Raw genomic sequence first — 26,614 nt, 5'->3', positions numbered from 1 at the left:
TGTCTGTGCTTCTAGTACCAGGCGGACCCAGTGGGGCGCAGACTACATCATGCTTCGCCCTTAACCCAATAGCGATAGCCTTAGAGGGCGAAGCCATATACGAAATATAACTGAAGTTACCTACTGTAACTCCAGCTTCTGAGTATTGGCATAGCCCTCTAATGGCGCATTTCCACTGCAGCGGGTAGCCCCGTTTAAGCGTCCTTAATCGTCCTCAAGCGGCCAGGCCAGTTTTTGGTGGCCTTTCCATATAGCGTAGCACTGGCTAGTGGGTACTTTTTCCCTCTTTTTCCGGCCCCATATGTACCGTTACACCCCTAATAGGGATGGGTATCGTTTGAAATATCGATTCCGATTACGCTTATCGATTCCGGTTCTTATCGATTCCCCGTTTTGATTCCAAAATTGTAAAAGAAAGAGGTCCAACGTTTAGATACCAAAAATATCTTTATTATTTTAAGCTTTTACTGACATTTTTACAAATAAAAAAATCTACATGTATCTATATATATATATATATATTTATACACATTCTCGCGAGATCTATCAGGGGTCGTTGTAAGTTAAAGCGTGAACTGTTACTTGGCTAATGTTGTTATAATTCTCAGTATGTGAACACAGATCGAAAATGGAAAGATTTCTCACAAGTCAGCGTAAACGACCGCGATCTCCAACGGAGCCGGTCTAGCCCTGCTATCCGTGTGTGCGTGTGTGTGTTTGTGTGTGTGTGTGCGTCTGTCTGTTTGCGGTGTGTTGATGAGGTTAAATGCCATAGCATGCCAGTTGAAACAGTGAACGATCGCTATTGTGTACTTGTACGCTTAGGGTGTAATGGTATTATACAACAATATTGTAGGAGCACGGAAACAGTGTTCAAATTCTGCTTTTACAAACTTATTTTGGTTGCGCTTACCTTGCAAAGTAATGTTATAAGTGTCAAAGGAATGTAAATATTAATGATAATATTGTAGCGTGTCCAAGTTAATAGTTATGTCAGTTATCACATGTGCACAGTTTAGTACATTTGTAAAGTTATTTAGGCAATGTTGTTGGTGGGTGTGTGCGTTTTCCGGTGTGTGTGGAGGGAGTACGAGACGGTAGGAGTTGTGTTCGAGTGTGGGGAAAAGTCATAATGAGTGTTATACTATTGATTGGTTCTGTAAGGCGTGGCTGTGGCCGTCAATACCAGAAAATAAAGAGAACGTTTTCGACATTGAAGGCTCGAGTGATCTGTGATCTTGAATAGCGGTGAACGCTACAATATGAACAGGCTCGTGCTTGGCCCACTGGTATTGTTTGTTTATTTATTTTGAAAATTAACTAGCAACGCCGTGCTGTCATATAACAACTGATAAAATACTGCAGAAAAAACATCCTGGCGCCGCCCATTAACTTACATGATGCCGTTTAAAAAAATTAAGGGCGGTGCCGGCCGTCAGCATACCGAGCCGGCCGTCAACGGTCCGCTGACGGCCGGCCGTTCTGTGATTCTCCAGAACACACAGATGGCCAGTCCGCCTACCCTGTTTTCCACCGGGTCACCGCAGCGCCGCGGCGGAGATGGACCCGGTGGAATACAGGGTCTACCGCGTTTAGGAACCGTTAAGCAGAACCGAAATTGTGTATTTTGTATGGGTACCCGGTACCCGGCATTTTCTTATAGGTTCTTATCTGGAACCGAGTTTCGGTTCCCAATCCTAATCTTGTATAACATGTACAATATGGAGAGGCAGAGACAATTTGAACATTTCATGGCCATATATTATCCAGATGTTGAGTACTGAATGCATGGAGCCAAACAGGATGACGGTTGTTTGCCAGAATAAGAGCCCCAAAGAGTCACTCATAATTACAAGAGATAAACCCACTTTAAAGGTCTCCTATCATGCAAAATGCACTTGTTTATGTCTTTTATACATACATATGTGTCCCCGGTGTGTCAGGGAACTCACAAAGTGTAACAAATTAAAACCCACTGTTGTGTCTCGTCAAATTTGTTAGTTATGTTTATGTATTTTGTCTGTCATTCCAAGTCTAGTCAGGTATTTATGTCAAGTCAGGTTTTCATGTTATTTCACGTCACGTCATGTCTGTCTATTTATGTCATGTCTTGTTTTCCATTTCCTGTTTTATTTTGTACTTACCTCTTGTCTCTCATTCCAGGCCCTGTTACTTCCTCCCTTTGTGTGTTTTCCCGCCATCGTCAGCGTCTGCCCCGCCCCTGATTGTTTCCACCTGTTCCCACTCACCTCATGTTTAAATAGTCCTGTCTTCCCCTGTCCTGTGTCAGTTCGTCTTGTTTGTTTGCCACAAATGGTCATGCCAGGCCTCAGCAAATAGAGGATCGAGTCCAGTCAAGTCAGGTTGTTATTTTGCTATTTTTGTAGACTTAAGTTAATCTTAAGTTCCTTTTTTTGTTACGGTTTATTTTTTTCTCCTTGTGAGCGCTTTTTGTTATTCTAATACCTACTCTGTTACCTACTCTGTTAAGAGGGATTTTTGTTCTTTGAAATTAAATATAAATGTTTGTTACATTCAAGACTTTGTCTCTGGGTCGTGCATTTGGGTTCTCCAGCCTGTGTCGAGGTCGTGACATCCTCTCTCTTTTCCTCCTTACCCAAACCTCTATAAACCGGGGTACAACAGAGTTGATCCAGATTTGCTGCCCATATTACGTATTATCAGAAATGTGGGCTGGCTTTACACCCTATCAGAAACGTTGCTATCAGAAATCAATCAATCAATGTTTATTTAGAAATAAATGCGCGACGTGTTTTGGAAGTAATAGTCTTTGTTTAAATTAGCAGTTAACCTGTCCTGGAGAGAGTATGTGTGAAGAAGCAGGAAATAAAAAGCAACTTCACCTTGTAGTTGATTGCATGACTCTTTTAAACATCACTGTTGCCGGAAATACCTCCGGAGGATACATCAGTGTATCTCGGTTATAGCTCGATGCTCGATCCTCGATGCCCGATGTGCATTTAGAGAAATGAGATGTCCTTCAACACGGCGCGCTGAAATCGATTTCCGGGTCAGTACCGGAGGACTGAGGAGTCGAGGAGGCGGAAATCAGATAAATGCGAAAGGTCCACAGTGTGCCTGGTGCTCAAAAGGGAGCGGGGCCAGCAAAGAATCTGCACTTTTTATATATTTGTATAAATCTGAGAGCCATAATGTATGCCTACAAATAGCATGATAGGAGAAAATACTAGAACTTGTAGTTCAGCTATTGTCAGGTCTTAGTTTTTCAGCTCAACTCCTTCTCATTAACGCCATTTGCTTTAAAACTCCCATTTAAAATATTTTATTGCTTACTTCATATTTTGCATCCTTAAACCCGTTTTTTAAAATATTCAAACTGCTTCAGCTTGCATTTGTAATCCTTCAATTACAAATAAAAAGGTAGATGACATCTGAAACATCACAACCCCTCCCTCCCACACAGACACACACACACACACACACACACACACACACACACACACACCCCCACACACACACACACACACACACACACACACACACACACACACACACGTGATTTTCCTCACCCAAGTGTGAGGGAACAGTGGGACTGAGTGGATGGCTCTGTGTTCATTCTGATAGACAGAAGAAATCTATTCAGCCGTCATCAGAGGAGGGAGATGGATGAATGCTATTGGAAGTCTAAAAGTCTAGTAGTCATGTTGAAGATGTCGTTGTCATAAAAGTTCAAAATGTCAACCTTAGATACAAAAATGTATATAACTACAGTATGCTTTGACACCTTTGTAGCCATCTCTTGAGGTTACTAAGGGAAATAGTTAATCATGTACTTGCTGGGCCAAAGCTGTCAAACAGTTTAAGGAAATAGTTTTGAACTAGACATTGTGAATAATAGGAAATATTATCTCCATTGTAAGTTATTCGGAAGCAGGTCTTATGAAAGTGACTTTATTATAAACTCCAGTATTGTCTCTCATAGATTGCTGTATGAATGAGTACGATTGGGAAAGCAGCAGTGTGTCTGGAAAACAAACGTGTTCAGTCATGCCCACAGACTATTTCTGAGTGCTGCTGTGGAAGAGTACATGTTTTATCCTGGAAGGCTTGTGTTCTATGGTTGTCACTCTCAATTTCAGAGAGCTGTGATAAGGAAGCAGTGTAAATAAGGTGGAATGGTACATTTCTTTCAGGCAGAATCATCTGTTTATGAATGATTTACCTGCCATGAGGGTGTGATCCAGAGAGGCAGGGTGAGGCAGCAGAAGGTGAGGAAAGCTCCTCATCCTGTTGGCCGGCCAGGTTGTTTGAAGTAAGGGGTAATGATGGGGTAGGAAAAATAACTATTCAAGTAAGGCCCCATCCACACGGAGACGATATCAGTTGAATCCGCTAACGTTCTCTATCGTATAGACCAGGGGTCGGCAACAGGCGGATCGCGGTCCGGATCCGGACCCAGACGCCGACCTATACGCACCCGGACCTATAATCAATACATTAAAAGGGGATTTCAATTTTGACGGGGCAATTATATTTTAACCGCTGCCGACAGGGGGCGAAAGAGACGAGTGAGCGACACAGGGAGAGAAACACAGAAGAAGAGACGAGAGAGCGGCAGAGAGAATCGGAGAGGAAAGTGAGTGAAGAGAATAATTAGCGATACAGGGAGAGAAGCGGAGAGGAGAGTGAGTGAAGAGAATAATTAGCGATACAGGGAGAGAAGCGAAGAGGAGAGTGAACAGGCGTGTTAGCGGCAGACAGGGAGAGACACATAATTACACATGGCGCTCTCCAAGAAGAGGAAAGTGGACAGTGAGAACAGAGCTTTTAACCCTGAGTGGACGGACTCATTTATGTTCATCCTGCCCACTGGGAGCACAGAACCAGTGTGTCTCATTTGTTCAGAGACCGTGGCGCTCATTAAAAGTGCCGAAACGCCACTATGAGACAAAACACAAAGTGTTTGACCAAACATTCCCTCAAGTCAGAACTGAGGTCACAGAAAATAAGCAGTCTCAGAGCCCAATATGATCAGTCGACCAGGATCAAAATTAAAACTAAATATTGTTCCAGGGCAGGCTAACCGAGGCTAACCAATGAGCACCTGCACGTGTGTATGAGAATGGCCCTGACACCATTTCAGCCCAGATCTAAACTCATGGCAGGACAAGCTCCAGCTCAATTCTCGCCCTGAATTTAGTGAGAGACTGCAATATAAGAGGGAAAGAAAGATAAACTTTAAAACTGTTCAATTGTTATGATGTGTAAAGACTGATATTGTTCTATAATCGTCAGAAACTGTTAAGTCATGATGTGAAACGGTTAACAAAGAAAAAGGGAAACTCATGCTGCTGCTACACTTTATTTTATTTATCTAGAATTAAGCACTTTTAAGATGCATATATTTTCAAAAGCTATTTTATTTATTCTCTCCTATTTTATTTTTAAATGCAGCCCGAGAGGAACATTACACATATCCACAGTATTTACTGTATATCTGTAGAGTTCAATCTTAATTGACAATAAATATTGTTGTTTATGAATTGTACTTTCTTTATTTGATTGTCAGTCAGTTGTTGATTACATGCAGACGTTGATAAAGCTGCAGCTACTTCAATATATATCACACAAATTCATAAAGCAACTTAGACATTTTGATGTTCCGGACCTTTGCATGGGGACATTTTCTCTAACTGGACCTCGTTGAATTTTAGTTGAATACCCCTGGTATAGACGGTTCGTCCACAAGAGGCCGAAACGGAAACACGGATTCGTTACCGTTTGATAACGGCTCCCAAAGTGGGTAGCTCTGAGAACGAAACGCTTGCGGCTCTGTGTGTACGCCCTATACGATCATTTCCTGAAAACAATGATGCCATAGCCCCGCCTCTCCCCAACTCTCCTGCTCACCCCCGCGTCACCGTCATTGCTGATGCGTTTCGCCAACAACAACAACAATGGCGGATCACAGGGTTGCGTTCGTGCTCCAGACGCTACTGACCATGATACAGATTTTAGGGCAAAATCCACATCTCCTCTACCACAACCATTAGCAACAATAACAATATAATAGAATAATAATCGTCATCGGTCTTCTTCGCTGCTTTTGGTGTATTTTGTGGCGGAAGTACAGCGCCACTTACAGGCCCGGCATATGTACTACAGCGTCTCCAGCGTTTGCGAGCGTTTTCATGTGGACGGACACGTTTCTTGAGCCGTTTCCGTGTGGACGGAAGACTTTTTTGAAAACGACTAAGGTTAGTTTTCGTCTCCGTTTCGTCTCCGTGTGGACCTAAGACCTAAGTCCTAAGACCTTTTAGGGATAGAGGGATTTTGGATGAAAATACTAATGATGTTTTCCACCCCCCCTTACTTTCTGTCTGTCTCCAGAGCTGCTGGGCTCCACCAAGAGACTCAACATCAACTACCAAGACTCAGACGGGTAAGTGGAGTGTGTTTGTCAAGTCTGAAGAATGCAGTGGAGTCAATGTGTGTGATTGACAGGACATGGTTAGTTAGCTTAGCTTAAACACTGGGAATACGGGTACAAGCTAGCTTTGCTCTGTCCAAAGCCGCTACTCTGGAACCGTGTATGTGTGTGTTTGTGATTTGTGTGACTGTTTATGCCTTTAGTTTCTCCCTCTGTGGAATATACTGTGACCTGACAGACACCCAGAGACTGACACACACACACACACACACACACACACACACACACACACACACACACACACACACACACACATACACATACACATACACATACACACACACACACACACTCTTCTTGGCCTTTATATAAATATATGCAACACATGAAATAACTACATAACAATCCAAATATCTAAAAAAGGAACAAAACAATTATAATATGATGATGGATACAATCTTAACACTCATACCAACATTAATCGTCACATCTTACCACCTGGTAATTATAAATGTTTTATGTTCTAACACTTACCAATTGTTCTGTTTCCATGGTTATTTTTTACCATTCCATACATTTAATTCGATAGATTCTTCCATTGGGAGATTATTAAGTTATTATATTTTAACCAATTACTTTTAATTTGTTTAATAATTGCGATTGTTATTACAAGAAATAAGTAGGATTTTGTATGAATTTTTTGGCCTATAGTTTTGATGAAAGCACACGAGGTTGATTTATACCCCCTCAAATGTCATTGCCCCCAGCTTCTCGGCGCTGCACCATGCGGCTCTGACAGGCCCCACGGAGCTGCTGTCTCTGCTGCTGGAGGCCCAGGCCACGCTGGAGGTCAAGGACATCAACGGTAAGAGCAGCTCCTGTGAACCTCACGCCCCAGACAGACCTACGGCTCAAGAAAGAGATGTTTGGGAGGTCAGTTTGAGGTCAATGTTAAACTTTCTGCTTCTGGTACTCTCAGCTGAGAATACGTTTGAGCCATATGATTGACTTGCTACTGTAACTGGTCTGGTTTGACGGCACATCTATCTCTGCGTTGTGTTGTGTGATCGAATGAAAACGGCTTCCTTCTTGCCAACCAGGATTTATTATCTGTGCAAAACAGAATATAATCACAGCAGGAAATTGCTTCTCCAGCTTTCTACATCAATACCTCTCCTCAGCGAGGCCTGACGCTAACTGAGGAAAGTAGCGCGAGTCTGCCGAAATGTGCCGGTGCCAAGAGTACAAAAATAAATAATTGGGTGGTCGTGCTCTTAACCTGAGGTCAACTATAGATTTCTGAAGGGCTGTTTCAAAGGTTCCATTTGCATCTTGGCACTTCCTGCCCCCTTGTCAGCATCCGAATCCAGGGTCTCAAGCAGGCTCAGTGGAACGCACGCCGCAGCAGACAGAGGAGCTGGTCCAGGTACAGCAGAGATACAACTGCATATCCCACTGTATCATTGCTCTTAAGCCTGAACAACTTTATCTGTAAAATTATAGTACAACTGCACACAAAGATATAAAAATGTAAATGGCCTCAATGCTAACAATCATTAGCATAAGCTGCTATCACCCCATCAAAATGCATATTATTAAACCTTTACTAAACATTTGATCTTTGCTGTTGTAAAACTGAAGTCTGATGAAGAGACGATCAAGTTAAAATAATGTGGAACCTACACTGCATTTAACAGCAGAAGAAATTCAGATTTGTTTTTCTTATTAAAGCATTCATCTTAAAGAGTAGAGGTTAGAGCACAGTTAAAGGCAACTGTAACTCTAACCACTTGTTCAGGGAATAACTGTCAAGATCTGTCATTAGCATGGATACTGTTTACCCTATTTTAATTCAATCCCACAGGCATGCTGTTTAATTTGTTCTGCACTAATCAATACTTATTTATATACGCAGTGTCATGTGTCATGGGCAGAGTTGGGTGTAACGTTACAAAGTAACGCGTTACTGTAATAATATTACTTTTGTTGGTAACGGAGTAGTGTAACGCGTTACTTTTGTAATTTAGTAATCGCACTACAGTTACTAACATTGCCCCGACCCGCGTTACTTCGTTACTTTTATAAAATATTCACACTCACTGACAGACAAGAGGGGTTTCCGCCGCAGGTTTATATACATGTAGGCCTATGTAATCTGCGCGACTTGCGAGACCACATCTCCACGTGCAGTGCTGCATAAACATGGATGAGTCTTTTCATCTGTAAACTCCCTCAACGGGGCCGCTCGCTCTCTTTTGTTGATCGCCCTCTCACGGGTGAACAGTTCAATGTCCCGCTTCATTGTAGGAATTCTGTCTCTACCACTTTAGTGTTTGACCATCTCTGTTACTAAGTTATGGAATACTAAATACATAAGTAATTAGATACCTTACCGTTACTGCACTCATAAAGAATGATAAGAATAATGCGTCTTGAACTGGTTTCATTAATTAGTGTCTTGACGTTTCACAGACTGTTAGCTTGTTGTCTGGCTGGTAGCCTATTTTAGAGCATAAAGAAAGACTTGTGTTATGTCTTCCTTAATGCAATAGTAATTGTGGGTGCAAGTGGAGTCTCGCAGAGGCAAAACTGTGGCGCACACACTGTAGGTGCGCCGCAGTCTGCGTGATCTGCCTGTAGGGAGGGGCGGGCCGGCCCTGCGAGTAAAGTAACGAGTAAAGTAACGAGTAAAGTAACGAGTTACTTTATGTAGAGAGTAACGAAGTAGTGTAATATATTACTTTTTTTTAAAGTAATATGTAATATGTAATATATTACTTTTTTTTAGTAACGACCCCATCTCTGGTCATGGGTCAGTGTCTCTCCTTTAGCTCACCAGTCCCGGATAGGCTGAGATATTCTTACTTTCTGAGCTTGTAATATGGCTTCAAAAAAACATCCCATAATGCAGTTTGATCAATTATTCAGTTGGACCCTTCCTGTTTGTTAAACACTAACAGGCTAATATACACTTACAAAATATATCTATCTTCGGATAGAGTTGATCAGGTGGTTGGTTGTGGCCTCTTCAATGGCTGTTCAAAGTTGCTGGATGTTGGCAGGAAGTGGAACACGCTGTCATATACGCTGTTCCAGAGCATCCCAAACATCAAAGTCAAGTCAAAGTCAACTTTAATGTCAATTTTTCTGTGTGTTTGTTAGGACTGCACGATTTTGGGAAAAAATCTAATTGCGATTTTTCTGACAAATATTGCGATTGCGATTCGAATTGCGATATTTATTTTTAAGCGAGCCAACGGAAGTTTATTGTAAAATGCTGCCATATCTCCGGCTAGGAAGGTCGTATCAAGTGCTCCCATCTCTAGCACCCCCGCAGCCAGAGCTACGAGTGAAAGAACTAAACTTACATTAAACTTCCGTTGGGTTGCTTTAAAGTCAAGCTTCAGTTAAAGATTCACCCTTTTAGATGTAGAACATGTGATGGAGCATTACTAACCTGACTCAGATGGTTTGTTTCACCAAACAATCTAGGAAAGCTCCATTGGAAGCCATTTGGAAAGGGCAGGCACTTTCAGAAGCACTTGGCAGGTGATTGGATCAATCTGTCTATCACCTTCTATCATGGGCCACTTCTGATTGATTAACAATGGCTGGTACATGTGGAGCACAGCACTTCTGATTGGTGTGGATGAGTGACACACAAGAAGAAAAAAAAAATCAACAAAAAACAAGTCAAAAAAAATCGCAGGCTTTGCGATTTGATAATCGCATCATCTCGAATCGCGATTTCGATTTAAAATCGATTAATCGTTCAGCCCTAGTGTTTGTACAGACAGAGAGATTGAAATAACGTTTCCAACAATCCCGAATACAAAATACAATAATACAAATATACAAATATTTATAAATATGTATATCCTCTATATATACAATCAACAGACACATTTACACATATGCACACATTAAGATAAAACACAACAATCAATATATACAAAATAACAAAAATAACAGTATGTTAGGGAATGTACATCGTGCAAGATTGTCCATAGCAGCGTAAAAAAGTGTCTGGTGCTGGAATTGAGTGTCTGAGTGTGTGGGGAGTTATACTGTAGTCCAGTGGGGGCAGGGGGGAGAAAGGGGAGGGAGGGGAGAGAGTTCAGCCTCCTGACAGCCTGGTGTAAAAAACTGTTCTTTAGTCGAGTAGTGCTCGACCCCCAGGAATTTGGTGCGGCTCATCTGTTCCACAGCAGTACCACCAATGGTCAGTGGTCAATGGGGGTGTTGGGTATCGTTTCTCCTGAAGTCGACAACAATCTCCTTTGTTTTCTCCAGATTGAGAAAGAGATTGTTATCTATGCACCACGTGGCCAGCTGGTTCACCTCCCTCCTGTAGTGGGTTTCGTCGTTGTTGCTGATGAGACCCACCACGGTTGTGTCATCCGCAAATTGATGAAGTGGTTGGAGCTGTGGGTGGGTGTGCAGTTGTGGGTCAGCAGGGTGAAGAGCAGGGGGCTGAGCACACATCCTTGGGGGGCCCCTGTACTGAGTGTGATGGAGCCTGATGTGTTGTTGCCGACCCGTACAGATTGGGATCTGGCAGTGAGGAAGTCCAGCAGCCAGTTGCAGAGAAAGGGGCTGAGGCCCTGGTTTGTTCGTTTACAAACCAGCGGCTGGGGCAGGGGTCGGCAACCCGCGACTCTCGAGCTGCATGCGGCCCTTTAAGCCCTCTGCTCTGGCTCCCTTGAGTTTAGACAAAAATAAGAAGGAAATAAAATAAAAGTATTTGTAGGACTATTTATATTTTGTTGCACGGTTGAAAATGTTTCGTATCTTGTATTTTGAGGTGATACTGTGACCCATAAATAAAAAACAAAACGGTTTTAATTAGGTCAACTAAAATATGCATCACATCCTGCTACGGTCCCGCACCAGCGCCTTTTCTTGGAGGCGAATAACCTGACCCCCGGCTCGATGAGCGAACTATGGATAAATCAAAGAAAAGTACCGGAGGAACACAGGATTTAACTCTGTGTGGACAGAGTTATATGCTTTCACAGCAAACAATGCTGGTTTACCGGCATGTTTGATATGTAGAAAGAAGTTGTCAACGATGGTGCAGCCTTTACGTATCGAGGAACAACACGGGAGAGGAAGACAGCTGACGATCTTCAGTCATAATTCAATGGGGTATGTAATTTATTTCAGAAAACACTTTTTGTTATATTCCATGGAATGCTCTTAACGTCCCGATAGCAATGAATATATTAAATGCTTTGACAATAAATACATACAAAAATTAATCTGTGGAAGCCGTAGCGCTGTAAAAAGCACGACCAATCATCTGAGACGGCCCGGCTAAAATAACTGGATGGCCTAACTGCCTGTCAGCCTTCCATCTGTGCACACACTTATTTCGTGCCCTCATTGGTCATGTGCGTGTGTGTTGGAGGAGGGGCTCTGTAAGAAAGTCTGAAGGAAGAGGCAGATTTTTTCCGGTTGTGTACTTTCAAATTCTAGCGCACTCAAGCTGGTTTCTCCATTCTTACCTCCCCTACCTTTAACTCTTTTTAGGGTGCAGCTATATGTTTTATTTATTTCAAAGTGGGCCCATTTTAATTATATATTTTTTCCTTCAAATGTGCAGAGGACTCCCCAAGTGCTGTGTTTAATTTATCTTAAAGTAGGCCTGTGTATTATTTTAATCCTCCTTATAGGAGTTATTTGTTTCTTATTAGCTTTTATGTGCGCAGCTCCACTTGCTTGGAACAGTCTTCAGCAATAATTTAAACTGAGTGTTACGTTCCCACTTGGCTAGGGTACAAACGGGAAACGACACGACCAGATTGGATTTGGTATATTTGTTACCGGTGGTTTTATTGTCACTGAAACTAGGCAAAATGATGGTCACACAGATTGGCCCCACAACACGGGTCAATCTGTCACTATAATATAACACAAAGGGTCTCCAAAAGAGAGTTGCCCCGCTATAGAAAGAAAAACAAATCTCACTACTCAAGTGGAAACAAGCAATAAACAAAACGGGACTGTGGAAACACACAGCTGGTGCGGGTCTACAGGTGCTAATCACCTGGCTCTACGCAGTATAAACACACAGGAATGCTGGTCTACAGGTGCTAATCAACCTGGATCTAAGCAGTATACACACACACAAAATCCCTACGCTAACACAGAACCCGACGACACACTGCTACTCAGTGTGCTCGCCTAGAACCCTACTATAGACACTGCTAATCAGTGGAGCTAATACCAAAGACACACGCTAAATCTCAGAATTCACAGAATGAAGGCTTATCACAAGGATAGGGTTGAGGCATCTGACACAAAATACAGAGCCTCCCGACTGTTGTCCGTGCTCAGCCTTTATACTCCTCCCCCGGATGACGTGGCAGAAGCGCGCAGGGGTTGGGCGACGTCTGTCCAATCCCCGCGGATGTTGAGCGGTCCGGACGGCCAATGACAGCAGAGGAACTGCACAGCTCATTTACATACACAAACAGACTTAAGATCACAAGGTAGCAGCGGCTGTAACACCCCCCCCCCCCTTAAAACACAAACCCCACAGGGTTTTTGTGAACCATAATACATCACACACCATGACCACAGAACACATCACTCCAGTCTGGACAGAGCATCTGCGAACACGTTCTCTGAGCCTTTCTTGTGTCGGATTTGCAGGTTGTAGTCCTGAACGATCAGAGCCCACCGCATGAGACGCTGATTGTGGTTGTACATGCGCGACAAAAAGACAATGGGGTTATGATCGGTAAACACTGCAACCGGCAAAGAACTAGACCCGACATAAACCTCAAAGTGCTGGAGAGCTAACAACAAAGCAAGGGTCTCCTTTTCAATGGTAGAGTAGCGTACCTGGTGTTTGTTGAACTTACGGGAGAAATAGCAGACAGGATGATCAACTCCCGCCGCATCTTCCTGCAGTAAAACAGCACCGGCCCCCACTGCACTAGCATCCACCTCGAGTTTAAAGGGCTTCGCAAGATCGGGAGCAGCGAGCACAGGAGCGTGACTCAAAAGTGTCTTTACACACTCAAATGCATGCTGGCACTCAGGGGTCCAAACATATTCCACCTTGGGACTTATCAACCTAGTTAGGGGTTGAGCTACAGTGGAGAAGTTACGGCAGAAACTGCGGTAGTAGCTTGCCATACCGAGGAAACGGCGGAGATCACTCCTGGTGCCGGGCACCGCACATTCAGCCACCGCAGTAACCTTAGCTTCCACTGGTCTAACTTGGCCTTGCCCAACCTGCTTTCCTAAATAGGTGACCGTAGCTTTACCAAACTCACATTTGGCCAGATTCAAAGTAAGAGACGCCTGTGCGAGCCGGGTGAATACCTGCCCCAGAATCTTCATGTGCATCTCCCATGTGGGCGTGTACACAATGAGGTCATCCAAATACGCGTTACAATGGCTTATTCCGGAGAGGACAGTATTCACCAATCTTTGAAATGTAGCGGGAGCGTTACACATACCAAACGCCATTACTGTATATTGCAGGAAACAGTCAGGCGTAGCGAAAGCGGAGATTTTTGAGGCACGGTCCGTTAAAGGTACCTGCCAGTAACCTTTAAGTAGGTCCAATTTACTGACAAATTTAGCGGAACCTAAATTATCAATGCAATCCTCCATTCTCGGCAATGGGTAGCAATCTGTTACCGTAACAGCGTTCACTTTACGGTAGTCCGTAATAAATCGCGGAGAACCATCAGATTTCGCCTCTACCAGACACGGCGAACACCATGGGCTAGAGCTCTGTGTCGCCAGGCCATTTGCTACAAGATAGTCAGCCTCCTGTTTCATAAGTGCGCGTTTGGTGGGATTGGCGCGGTACGGATGTTGTTTGATTGGCCTCGCACCTTTTACATCAATGTTATGTTTTATCACATTAGTTTGGGTGGGGACATCATGGAAAAGGCACGGGAAATCATCCACCAACTGGGTTACGTCATTCTGCTGGCTCTCCTGCAGATGACCTAACGTGTTCGGCAGTGTCTCTACCATCTCCGAGTTGCATAACCGCGCACCCGGCTGGTGATGTGAGCGCATCACCAACTCGTCGTCAGAGGAGCCGGAACTATCTACCACTATTAACGCCGAAGCAGCCACTCTTTGATTACATGAGCGGGCTGGCGTACTATCAGTGACGGTGCGTGCATGATATCGCTTCAACATGTTTACATGGCAGACACGCGTTTTTTGTCGTCTCTCGGGAGTACCAATCACGTAATCGGTGTCGCTGAGGCAATCACGGATTTCATACGGCCCGAGGAATTTGGCTGAGAGCGCAGAGCCGGGGATAGGTAATAGTGCGAGGACCTTGTCACCTATGTCAAAGTGCCTAGGGACAGCGGCACGGTCATAATTTCGCTTCATAACCGCTTGTGAAGCGGAGAGCGACTCTCTGGCGAGTGAATTTGCTCGGTGCAAACGCTCACGGAACTGACTAACGTAATCTAGTACGTTCGTATCTGGAGGAGTATCAGCCAAAAGAAACTCATCGTGTAGGATTTTAAGTGGACCGCGGGGCGTATGGCCGAAAACGAGCTCCGCAGGACTGAATCCTAATGACTCCTGAACAGCTTCACGGGCTGCGAACAAAACGAAAATAATTCCCTCATCCCAATTTTTTTCTGTCTCCATACAGTATTTTCGCAACATACTCTTTAAAGTCTGATGCCACCGTTCTAATGCCCCCTGCGACTCTGGATGATACGCACTGGATATCACATGTTTAACCTGCAATGTTTGTAGGACCTGTTTGAACAATTTAGATTTAAAATTTGTCCCTTGGTCACTTTGGATTACTCGCGGAATTCCAAATGTAGAAAAGAACTTCGTCAAGGCCTTAACTACAGATGTTGAAGTAATGCTACGCAGCAGAATCGCTTCCGGAAAACGAGTCGCCGTACACATTATCGCGAGTAAATACTGTTGACCTGTTTTCGTACGTGGTAAAGGACCAACACAGTCTATCAACACCCGGTCAAAGGGCACACCTATAGCCGGTATGGGATGTAACGGAGCCTGCGGAATTTTTTGATTAGGCTTACCGACAACCTGGCACACATGACAGCAGCGGCAGAAGCTAGAGACATCTTTCTTTAAACCTGGCCAAAAGAAATGCTTCAGAATTACTTGATACGTTTTAGTCACGCCCAAGTGTCCCGACCATTGACTTTCATGCGCGACAGATAGCACATGTTGACGGTATGGCACCGGCACGACTACTTGATGCACTACACTCCAGTCAGCTTCAGCAGTAGCAGTGAGGGACCATTGGCGCACTAATATCTCCTTATCCAACACATAAGCCACCTTCTCACCCCTTGCTTTGTCATTACTCACCACCTGCTCGAAACACTTCACAAGCGTCGGATCCGCCCTCTGCGCGGCGAGTAAACGCTCTCGGGTTACCGGGAGTGTGGAACCGTCAACCGCTGGGCTGGCAGGGTGCGCTGGTGCAGCGGTTCCAACCGGGAACGCGGAGGATGCAGAAACCTCCACTGCTGGCTTTTCCTCCGGTATTTTGTCCTCTGTGAATATTTTCCCAAACATAGTATCATCTAGAGACACCTCCGAGTTACTCTTACGCGCTTGCGCGCGAGTGACAGCACAAATAGGGAAAATGTGGGCCTGGGTTACTTCAGGCACTACAAGCTGAGGAGAATCCAATATTTCTAATGCAGGGGTTACCTTACCCCCTGCGATGTCATTTCCCATTAGGAAAACTATACCCCTTATGGGTAATGCTGGGCACACAGCAACAGCGAAAAATCCAGTAATTAATTTACATTGTACATGTACATTATGTACGGGCCGGGGCACATAACCCATTTCAATGCCACATAAAGTCGATCCATACCCACACGCTGATTGTTCGGAAAATGGTAGAGCCGAGGCAACAATCACTGACTGTGAGCCTCCCGTGTCTCGTAGTATGCGGATGGGTCTCTGATCGTCTGACTCACCTGTTAGTGAAATCAATCCCTCGAACACAAAAGGCTTAAAACAGGGATCTATTTCCTCCGCATTGTCAGGTGTGGAAATACTGAGTGAGTTAGTGTTAATCAAGCCGATGCCTTTCGGCCTGGTCACGTTTGGTGACTGCTCCTTCCGCTTCAGCATTAGGCAATTATTAATGAGATGCCCAGGCTGATGACAATAGTGACATTCTCTCCCCTCTTTGTCCCTCGTAAACACTCTCGCGGGCTGACCAACAGGTGCACCCGACATGCGGCGAGAGTTCTCAGCAATAGCCGGAGAAAACACCGTTTTATGCATCAACACATATTCGTCTGCCAGTACAGCAGCTGCGGAGAGAGATTGCACTTTCTGATCATTTATATGCCCCACAATACGGTCAGGTAATCCCCTCTTAAAGTCCTCCATCAGGATTAATTCTTTAAAGGCAGAATACTCTGCAGCGTCACATGAATCAATCCATTTATGGAGCAACATCCCCTTCTCCCTGGCATACTCCACATGTGTTTGATTAGCCCCCTTTCTGTGATTCCTGAACTTCTGCCGATAAGCCTCGGGAACTAACTCGTACACCCTAAGTATGGCACGCTTTACCAGGTCGTAGCTTAGGCTGTCCTCCAGTGAAAGAGCAGCAACCGCCTCCTGAGCTCTCCCGTGAAGTTTACACTGCACTAACAGAGCCCAGGCGTCAGTCGGCCACTGTAATGCCGCTGCCATGCGTTCAAACGCACCAAAATACGCATCCACTTCAGCCTCACGGAAAACCGGCACCAACACAACATTTTTCCCTACATTGAAGGCAGGTGGATGAGAATGAGGTGAGGAACTTCCTCCGACATGGCCAAAAGCACCGGAGGCACGCAGCTCGGAGTCTAGCTCCAGCTGACGTATCCGCACTTCCTTGTCAATTTCTAACTTTCGTAGCTCCAGCTGTAACTGCCTGGCTTTCTCCCTGTCGTTAGCTTCCCACTGACGCTGCCTGTCCTTGGCTTCCAACTGGAGCCGGACGAGACGGACCTTGAGTTTAGCCCCCTCCCGGGAATCTGTACTGCCAACAGGAGAGGGTGGACATCTGCGAGGTGACGTGAGCGGTGCCTCACACGGCTCGCCCCCCTCGCTGTCACTACCCCTTCCTTCAGTAAACGTAAACTCTGCCTCAGTCTCTGGACGCAACAGAACCTCAGTGGGAACATCGGACACTGGGAGCTCAGCTGGTACAGCCGGTACAAGTACCTCTCTTCGCACCATCTCATCAACCACCAATGCCTTCAACTCTTTTTTTAACATTTGCCGATTTACCACTAGACTGAAGTGCCGCGCTATCTCCATCAAATCATCCTTTCTACACCGGTCCAGCCGCTCATAGGACGGCCAGACCAAGAACGCCTCTATATCGAACGATGCCATACCTGAGTGTACCGCCCACACGTTTACCAAGTTTACTGCCACAATAAACCCACCTATAACCCCAGGAATTGTTTTTAATTTATCCCGGACGAGCCCCCACGTGTTACGTTCCCACTTGGCTAGGGTACAAACGGGAAACGACACGACCAGATTGGATTTGGTATATTTGTTACCGGTGGTTTTATTGTCACTGAAACTAGGCAAAATGATGGTCACACAGATTGGCCCCACAACACGGGTCAATCTGTCACTATAATACAACACAAAGGGTCTCCAAAAGAGAGTTGCCCCGCTATAGAAAGAAAAACAAATCTCACTACTCAAGTGGAAACAAGCAATAAACAAAATTGGACTGTGGAAACACACAGCTGGTGCGGGTCTACAGGTGCTAATCACCTGGCTCTACGCAGTATAAACACACAGGAATGCTGGTCTACAGGTGCTAATCAACCTGGATCTAAGCAGTACACACACACAAAATCCCTACGCTAACACAGAACCCGACGACACACTGCTACTCAGTGTGCTCGCCTAGAACCCTACTATAGACACTGCTAATCAGTGGAGCTAATACCAAAGACACACGCTAAATCTCAGAATTCACAGAATGAAGGCTTATCACAAGGATAGGGTTGAGGCATCTGACACAAAATACAGAGCCTCCCGACTGTTGTCCGTGCTCAGCCTTTATACTCCTCCCCCGGATGACGTGGCAGAAGCGCGCAGGGGTTGGGCGACGTCTGTCCAATCCCCGCGGATGTTGAGCGGTCCGGACGGCCAATGACAGCAGAGGAACTGCACAGCTCATTTACATACACAAACAGACTTAAGATCACAAGGTAGCAGCGGCTGTAACACTGAGCAATCTCATTCCTCTGCATGTTTTTAAAGCTAGGCTAAATGAAATGCTTGTTGATACTATGGCCACTTGTACATGTATAACTATGTAAATGTATCCTGTAAATATAATGTATAATTGTCCTTTATTGTTTTATGTTTCATGTGGAACCTATATGCTGCAGGTCTCCCTTGAAAAAGAGATCTATGATCTCAATGGGACCAATCTGGTTAAATAAAGGTTTTAAATGAAATGAAATTAGAGGTTAACAGTTGTATATAATCTGGGTGTGACCCTAGATAACAACCTGTCCTTCACTGCAAACATCGCTGCTACAACCCGTTGCTGCAGATACACGCTTTACAACATCAGGAAGATACGTCCCCAGCTGACCCAGAAAGCCACGCAGGTTCTGGTCCAGGCTCTCGTCATCTCACGCCTAGACTACTGCAACTCCCTCCTGGCTGGTCTACCTGCATGTGCCATCCGACCACTGCAGCTCATCCAGAATGCAGCGGCTCGTCTGGTCTTCAACCTTCCTAAATGTTCCCACACCACGCCGCTCCTCCGCTCACTTCACTGGCTTCCGGTAACTGCTAGAATCCACTTCAAGACACTGGTACTTGCGTACCATGCTGCAAATGGATCTGGCCCTTCCTACATCCAGGACATGGTTAAACTGTACACCCCAGCACGTGCACTCCGCTCTGCATCAGCCAAACGACTCGCTGCACCCTCACTGCGAGGGGGACCCAAGTTCCCATCAGCAAAAACACGTGGGTTTGCTATCCTGGCTCCAAAATGGTGGAATGAGCTCCCCATTGACATCAGGACAGCAGAAAGCCTGCACATCTTCCGGCGCAGACTGAAAACTCATCTCTTTCGACTCCACTTCGAGCGATAGAATTACTAACAAAGAACTGCTAACAAAGCACTTATATAATAAATAATAAAGGACTGGCTTATCTAAAGCCAGTTGAGTAGCACTTGAAATGTTTGGCTCTATGAAACCTGATGTACTTATATGATTCTGTTTTCTTCAAGGTTGTGTCTTCCTGGTCGAATGTACTTATTGTAAGTCGCTTTGGATAAAAGCGTCAGCTAAATGCAATGTAATGTAAATGTAATATAATGTAATAAATAGCCTAATACATGCAACAACAAAAAAACTGTGTTTTTGTCCGATATAACAATAAATACAACTTTATTAACTATCAAGCTATGAAATATGTTTTGCGGCTCCAGACAAATACTTGTTTTGGAAAAAGGAGCAAAATGGCTCTTTTGGTCAAAAAGGTTGCAGACCCCTGGGCTGGGGGATGATGTGTTAAACGCTGAGCTAAAGTCTATGAACAGCATCCTAACATAGGAGTTTTTTGTGTCCAGGTGGGTGAGGGCTGGGTTGAGAGCAGAGGAGATTGCATCCTCAGTGGATCGCTTCGCTCGCTATGCAAACTGGAACGGGTCCAGCGAGGGGGGAGGTCAGATTTGATTTGCTTCATGACGAGCCTCTCAAAGCACTTCATGATGCTGGAAGTCCGCGCTACGGGGCAGTAGTCATTGAAGCAGAAAGGTGATGACTTCTTCGGCACAGGTATGATGGTGGTTACCTTGAAGCACGAGGGAACAACAGCCTTGCTCAGGGAGATGTTGAAGATGTCTGTGAGCACATCTGTGAGCTCAACGGCACAGTCCTTTAGCACACGACCAGGAATGTTGTCACGCCCAGAAGCTTTCAGGGTGTTAATGCTTAACAGTGTGCTCCTCACACTACCTGCGGACAGACAGATAGCCTGGTCGTTGGGTGGAGGCGTTGGGTGGAGGCGTTGTTTTCTGCGCAGGTGTGCTGTTCTGTGCTTCGAAGCGTGCGAAGAAGCCGTTGAGGTTGTTCAGCAGAGAGGTGTCACTGTCACATGTCTGTGGTAGTGGTTTGTAGTCCGTGATGGTCCTAATACACTGCCATAGGCTCTGTGTGTCTCTGCTGTCAATGAAGTGAGCTTTAATCTTCCGGGTGTACTGTCGTTTGGCTTTCCGGATGCCACGGGATAGGTCGGCCCTGGCTGCTCTGAGACCAGCTGGATTGCCCTCTCTGAAGGCGATGTTGCGGGCCCTCAGCAGCCTGTGGACCTCTCCTGTCGGCCATGGATGGATCTGGTGTAAGTCACATCCTCAATGCATTGCATTGATGTAGCCTGTAACGATGGGTTACGTATTGTAACCCTACTTATATAAACATAGGCGGAGCCCTCTACTGGACACTATGGGTACTACCCCTTGACTTTACTATGCGAGCGGTCACCTACTGAGATATCTTTAAATGTAGCCGGCCCCTCGGGGTGGGCCTACCTGAGTGCGCGCGCAAGCCCACCAAAGTATATAAGGCGGCCTCGCCTCCTGACTGTCATCCTACACCCTCTTCAGCGAACAGCATAGGACAGACAGGGCCCCTAGTAGAGGGCTCCGCCTGTGCTTATATAACTAGGGTTACAATACGTAACCCATCGTTATATCTTACACAGGCTCCGCCCTCTACTGGACTCTATGGGTACAGTGGGTGGAGCCCTGATGGATACACGCCCTGTCGTCCAACAACCTATCACACTGCCCCTGGCTTTTGGTTAACAGCTACTGCACCTCAACCTCTCCTCCCTCGGCTGTGACCGTGGAGGAGTCAGGGCCGCAGTTTACTTGGCTGATAGAGTACACTCAGACACGCTTACCTCGTGAAGAGTGTGCATGGAAAATAGTGAGGAAGGCTCCCCAAGAGATAAAACCTTTATGTGGAAGTGTGAAATTGTGGAAAGAAATTACATTTAGACTGGAATAAATGCAATCATCTTTTTTATTGAAAGTATGCTTGACAATTTCTGCAATAAAGATGGAGGAGGCGGGATTCGCTCTCGCGTCCTGGGTGGAGGAGGTCCCTCTCTCCGCCGGGACGCTTCCTCCCCCCGCCAGTCAGCTCCGGGAGGACGGCTCACCCCACCCCGAAACCCTCTGCTGAGGAGGGGCCGGAGCCAAAACCTGCCAGGGTCGGCCAATCCGTACCCGCGATTGCCGGTTCTGAGTAGTGTTCATTTCGTTGACTAAAACTATGACGAAATATGTTCGTCAACGACCTTTTTTTCCATGACTAAAACGAGACGATGACGAGACGTCACCGACGGCAGTAAACAATAACTGTAACGAAATCAGCATGCAATATCGTTGGCGAAAAGTGACGAGACGAAAATGTAGTTTACTAAATAAAAACTATGCCAAAATCTCTCTTTACTTTCGTTGACGAAAAATGAGGAGACGAAATATTATCAAGGATAACGTTACTTCTCTGACAGTCAGTTTTTCTCCGTGCAGATCCATTTCCGGTGCTGCTGTGGGCAGCAGCTGTGTGTCTGTGCTGCGCACGGCAGTACATTTGAATTACACCGGGCAGCGGCACACTGAACTGTCAGGAAGACTTGGGTCTAACTCATGGTCTAACTAACCTTATTTAACAGAAAATAAAATGGCAACACCAGGGCTTGGGAGCAGTGGTCTGATATCCTATTGCAAAGACTATAGAACACAGGATATAATTTAAAATTCTTCTTCTCGCCTACAAAGCCCTTAATGGGCAGGCGCCATCTTACCTTAAAGAACTCATTATACCCTACTGTCCTACTAGGGCATTGCGTTCCAAGAATGCAGGGTTGTTGGTTGTTCCGAGAGTCTCTAAAAGTACAATGGGAGCCAGAGCCTTTTCTTATCAAGCTCCATGTTTTTGGAATCAGCTTCCAGTTTGTGTTCGGCGGCAGACACCCTATCCATTTTTAAGAGTGCGCTTAAGACCTTCCTTTTTGATAAAGCTTATAGTTAGGGCTGATTAGATTCAGCCCCTAGTTTTGCTGCTATAGGCTTAGACTGTCGTGGGACACCTTACTTCTTCCTTCTCCCTGTCTGTACCTGTGTACTCTCATGTTCCGAATAACCCAGCTTCCCCAAATGTTGTTTTTGGTGTCTATCTACGGCGGGATCCGGAGTCATGGATGATCCTGTTGCTGTGGTCCTGAGTCCTGGATCGCAAGCCCTGGATCTTGAGTCGTGGCTGTGCCTGTTGCTGTGGTCCTGGATCATTGGTGGATAGATGGATAGATGGATAGATGGATAGATGGATAGATGGATAGATGGATAGATGGATAGATGGATAGATGGATAGATGGATAGATGGATATAGATGGATATCCTCGTGGATTCATCTTCTTATTACAGACACATGCATTTCCAAACATTTGGACTACCTATGTTGTAAATGTATTATCTTTTCAATTTACACACGGCATCTATTGCACGTCTGTCCGTCTGTCCGTCCTGGGAGAGGGATCCCTTCTCTGTTGCTCTCCCTGAGGTTTCTCCCATTTTCCCCTTTAAATTGTGGGTTTTCTCCGGAAGTTTTTCCTTGTACGATGTGAAGGGTCTAAGGACAGAGGGTGTCGTATTGTCATACTGATATTCTGTACAAACTGTGAAGTCCACTGAGACAAATGTAACATTTGTGATATTGGGCTATATAAATAAACATTGATTGATTGATGGTCGCGTTAACCGAATCCCCCCCCCCCCCCCCTCCGTCAGGGCGAGTGATTGACGAGTTGTGTACAGACTCGACGGGTAATAATGGATTATGACGAAAATGTTACGATCCTGTCCGTCAAAATGACTGACAACGAAAAAGTCTAACGCCACCACTGCTTGGGAGAAAGAAACAATGTGATATTTGGGCCCATTTTCGCTACAATGAGGCGGAGAAAAAAAGCAAATGCATTGTTTTATCAGAAGGGAAGCAATGTGGCCATAACACAGCTGGTAAACACACCACAAACCTGACCAGATACTCTCTGCAAAGCTTCTTAATCATTCAACCTGTATTTTTCATCAAATAAGGACAAGATATAATCTTATTGTGAAATAAGTTTGACTAAAATGACAAATTATTGGTTTTGGCTAGACTAGTTTGACTGAAATGTTCTATATAACCTGATCTGAAAACAGTTTTCATTGACAAAAAGCTGACTGAAATAATTAGTTTTCTTTGACTAAAATAAGACTAAAATGCTCAGACTTTTAGTCGACTAAAACTTGACTCAATAAAAACAGGATGAAAGTGACTAAATATGACTAAAACTAAAAAGGAAATTTAACACAGGACTAAGACTAAAACTAAATAAAAAAATAGCTGACGCCGCGATGGCCGAATGGCACCTCCCCAGCCGCATCCTGTTCCTCCATCTCCACCACCTCGAGGTCCACGTGGTCCTCCGGCGACACGTAGTAGGCCTGAAAATGCTCCAGGCGATGCCGGTGGCTAAGTCGTGGTAGCATCCAGCAGGTATTACAGGAGGGAGACTGGGTCAAGCCGTCCCCGGCGTGTTCAGGCCCCAGACACTCGAAACAGAGGCGGTAGGGATCGGCACCTGCGATTAGGCCGGTGCACGTAGGACAGGGTCGGTGCTCGAGGATTGGTGAGTCCATTCTACTTTCTCAATTTTCTTCCTTCTCTTCCGTCTCTCAGTTATTTATCCTGCTCGCTGAAGAGAAAATGATGACAGTCAGGAGGCAAGGCCGCCTTATATACGGTGGGCTTGCGCACGCACTCAGGTAGGCCCGCCCAGAGGTGCCGGCTACGTTTAAAGATATCTCAGTAGGTGAACGCTCGCATAGTAAGGTCAAGGGGTAGTACCCATACAGTCCAGTATGGCGGAGCCTGTGTAAGATATAACAGTTTCTGTATATTCCTGGATGTTGGTGGTGTTGTTGTATGTTGCTGCGTGCTTGAACATGTCCCAGTCTGTAGTTTCAAAGTAGTCTTGCAGTGCAGCTGTGCTGTCCTCTGACCACACACGTATCTCCTTGGAAACATGAAAGTTTTCAGGTTTGCATGATTGAAGTCCCCAGCGACGATGAGAAGGCTGTCTGGATGTGTTGTCTGCTGGTTAGAGATCGCTCGATACAGCTCACCGAGTGGCTCCTCTCCGTCCTTGTTGTTAGAGGTGGGGGAAATGTAAACGGTTGCAAACAGGATGGAGTTAATTTCCCTAGGAAGGTGGAAAGGCCTGCACTTCACGAACATAAACTCCACCAGCGGTGAACAGTGTTTGTAGACTACCACAGCGCCCCTACACCATGCATCACTGAAAAAGGCTAATTACCAATTGCCAGTGCAGGTCACCCATTACCTGCAGAAGGAAGCCATGCATGCAGCGCAGTGCATGGCAGTGCAAAGTCGACTGAATCTAACTCCAGTCGACTTTCTGCTGCTTGCCTACATGGTGAAACGAGGACCAGCCGCTGTGTTTATTTCTCGGACGCGAGACAACGGCTCTGTCAGTGCCGAGCCGAGTGAAATAAATCTCCGCCGCATAGTGAACGGACTTTACGCACGCCTATAATCATTATCAAGAACGGTTCCATGTACGAGGTTTCGTGTCTTCGCAGATATAGGTTATTAGTGTGTTATCAACTTCATGTTGATCTTTTGTTTGCATTACATGCTACTGTTGTGACGGACCGCCGAGTCCGCCGTGTTTTAACTGTGCGTATCAGTGTTACCGCTTGTGGTTTTATATATTTACCCGCATTGATTGTATTGTTTTGTTAGTATCTCTACCGCACGTTAAGTCAGTAAAGTTAAACTGTCACTTATTTGTTAAAATCTTAGAACACGCCAGGTGAGCTCAAACTTCACCTGTCGGGTTCCTGAGTGATAATTGCACAGTTACTGCGCCTTTACGCAGTAGCGGGATTCTCTCTTTTCTTTCAGTTTTACAGTGCTCGTGTTAACTTAGTCTTAGTCTCTGTGAAGCTGTACGCTGCTCTTTTTTTATCAGTTAAAGGTCCAGAGCACATCAGAGAACTCAACTTGGCTGCCTGTGGTGTGATAAAGAAAGAGAAATTGAAGATGTTGTTTAATTGCTGATATATTTATGATCCACGTCACATATTCAGTTTCGGTGGCAGTTCTTCCAGTTTGGCTAGAAGTCTTCTAATCAGAGCTCTATAAATAAAGAACTACGGCAGATGTGTAATATGTAATGCAGCCGAACCGTGTATTACATTGCATTTATGTGATGACTTTCAAAGAGAAAACCAAGCACACTCAGATTAAAGTATTATTTTCTTTTTTGTAAATGTTTTTCGGATTTCATATCGCATAAACACCATATCCCAACATGCATTGCGGCTAAAACATCCAATCACCGAGCTTCAACCATAGCTGAGGATCTTGGGTAATCAGTTCAGTGGCTGTGTATCGCAATGATGCTCGAAATGTCCCTTATAGGCCTGCGTCTGTTTCCGGTGACTTTATTTTGAAATTCAGTTCCAGAGGAACGGCAAAAAAGCCTGAGATTATGGAATTAAACAAATAAATAAAAACAAGGATAATTGTGTGTTATTGTTGATTAAATAACAGTGTGTTATTTAGAAAAGAAAAACAAATTAGAAGGAAAAAACGATTAAAAAAAATACAGATTTCAGTATTCTGAGGCTCTGAGCCCCATTTATTTTCCTCGCGGATGGCAAAAAAAGTCCGACATTATACGATTTAAAATAAAAACAATAATCTTGGCTTGATATTGAGTAAGAACATGTTTTTATGATCCACACAGCTGACGGACAAAAAGACGTGGTGCAGGCACGAAACATACTACCAATAGAAATACATTGCTTTTAAAATCGTTCTGTGTGACACGAAAAAAAAGGGAAAATCGTGTTGGTGAACACGAATCAATAGATTAAATGTTGTGACTATAACTCAAAATGCCGTGAGACTGGGTTGGAATAGCGGGTCTGTGTGGATGCCTCCATGCTTACCCCTGTTCTGCTTCGTCTCACACCGCTTGTGGCGTCTCCTATTCAGCATGTAGGTAATAGGCGAGGTTGAGCGTATTCCAAGGCCGCTGAGTACCTCTGCCAGCATAGTGTCTATTTTTTGTTTTGTT

The 26,614-nt window shown here is 45.0% G+C and overlaps 1 protein-coding gene across 1 annotated transcript in view; it reads left to right on the top strand.

Annotated features, from left to right (window-relative positions):
* LOC117540965 (caskin-2-like) overlaps nucleotides 1–26,614 on the top strand; it is a 173,179-nt gene that overhangs the window by 32,699 nt on the left and 113,866 nt on the right. The window contains exons 3-4 of the mRNA XM_034207957.1: nucleotides 6,373–6,424; nucleotides 7,180–7,277. Coding sequence (XP_034063848.1) covers nucleotides 6,373–6,424; nucleotides 7,180–7,277 — 150 coding nt within the window. The remainder of the gene's footprint in view (nucleotides 1–6,372; nucleotides 6,425–7,179; nucleotides 7,278–26,614) is intronic.

The sequence above is a fragment of the Gymnodraco acuticeps genome, unplaced genomic scaffold, assembly GCF_902827175.1.
Source record: "Gymnodraco acuticeps unplaced genomic scaffold, fGymAcu1.1, whole genome shotgun sequence".
Classification (NCBI taxonomy): domain Eukaryota; kingdom Metazoa; phylum Chordata; class Actinopteri; order Perciformes; family Bathydraconidae; genus Gymnodraco; species Gymnodraco acuticeps.
This window is presented reverse-complemented; position numbering and strand designations above follow the sequence as displayed.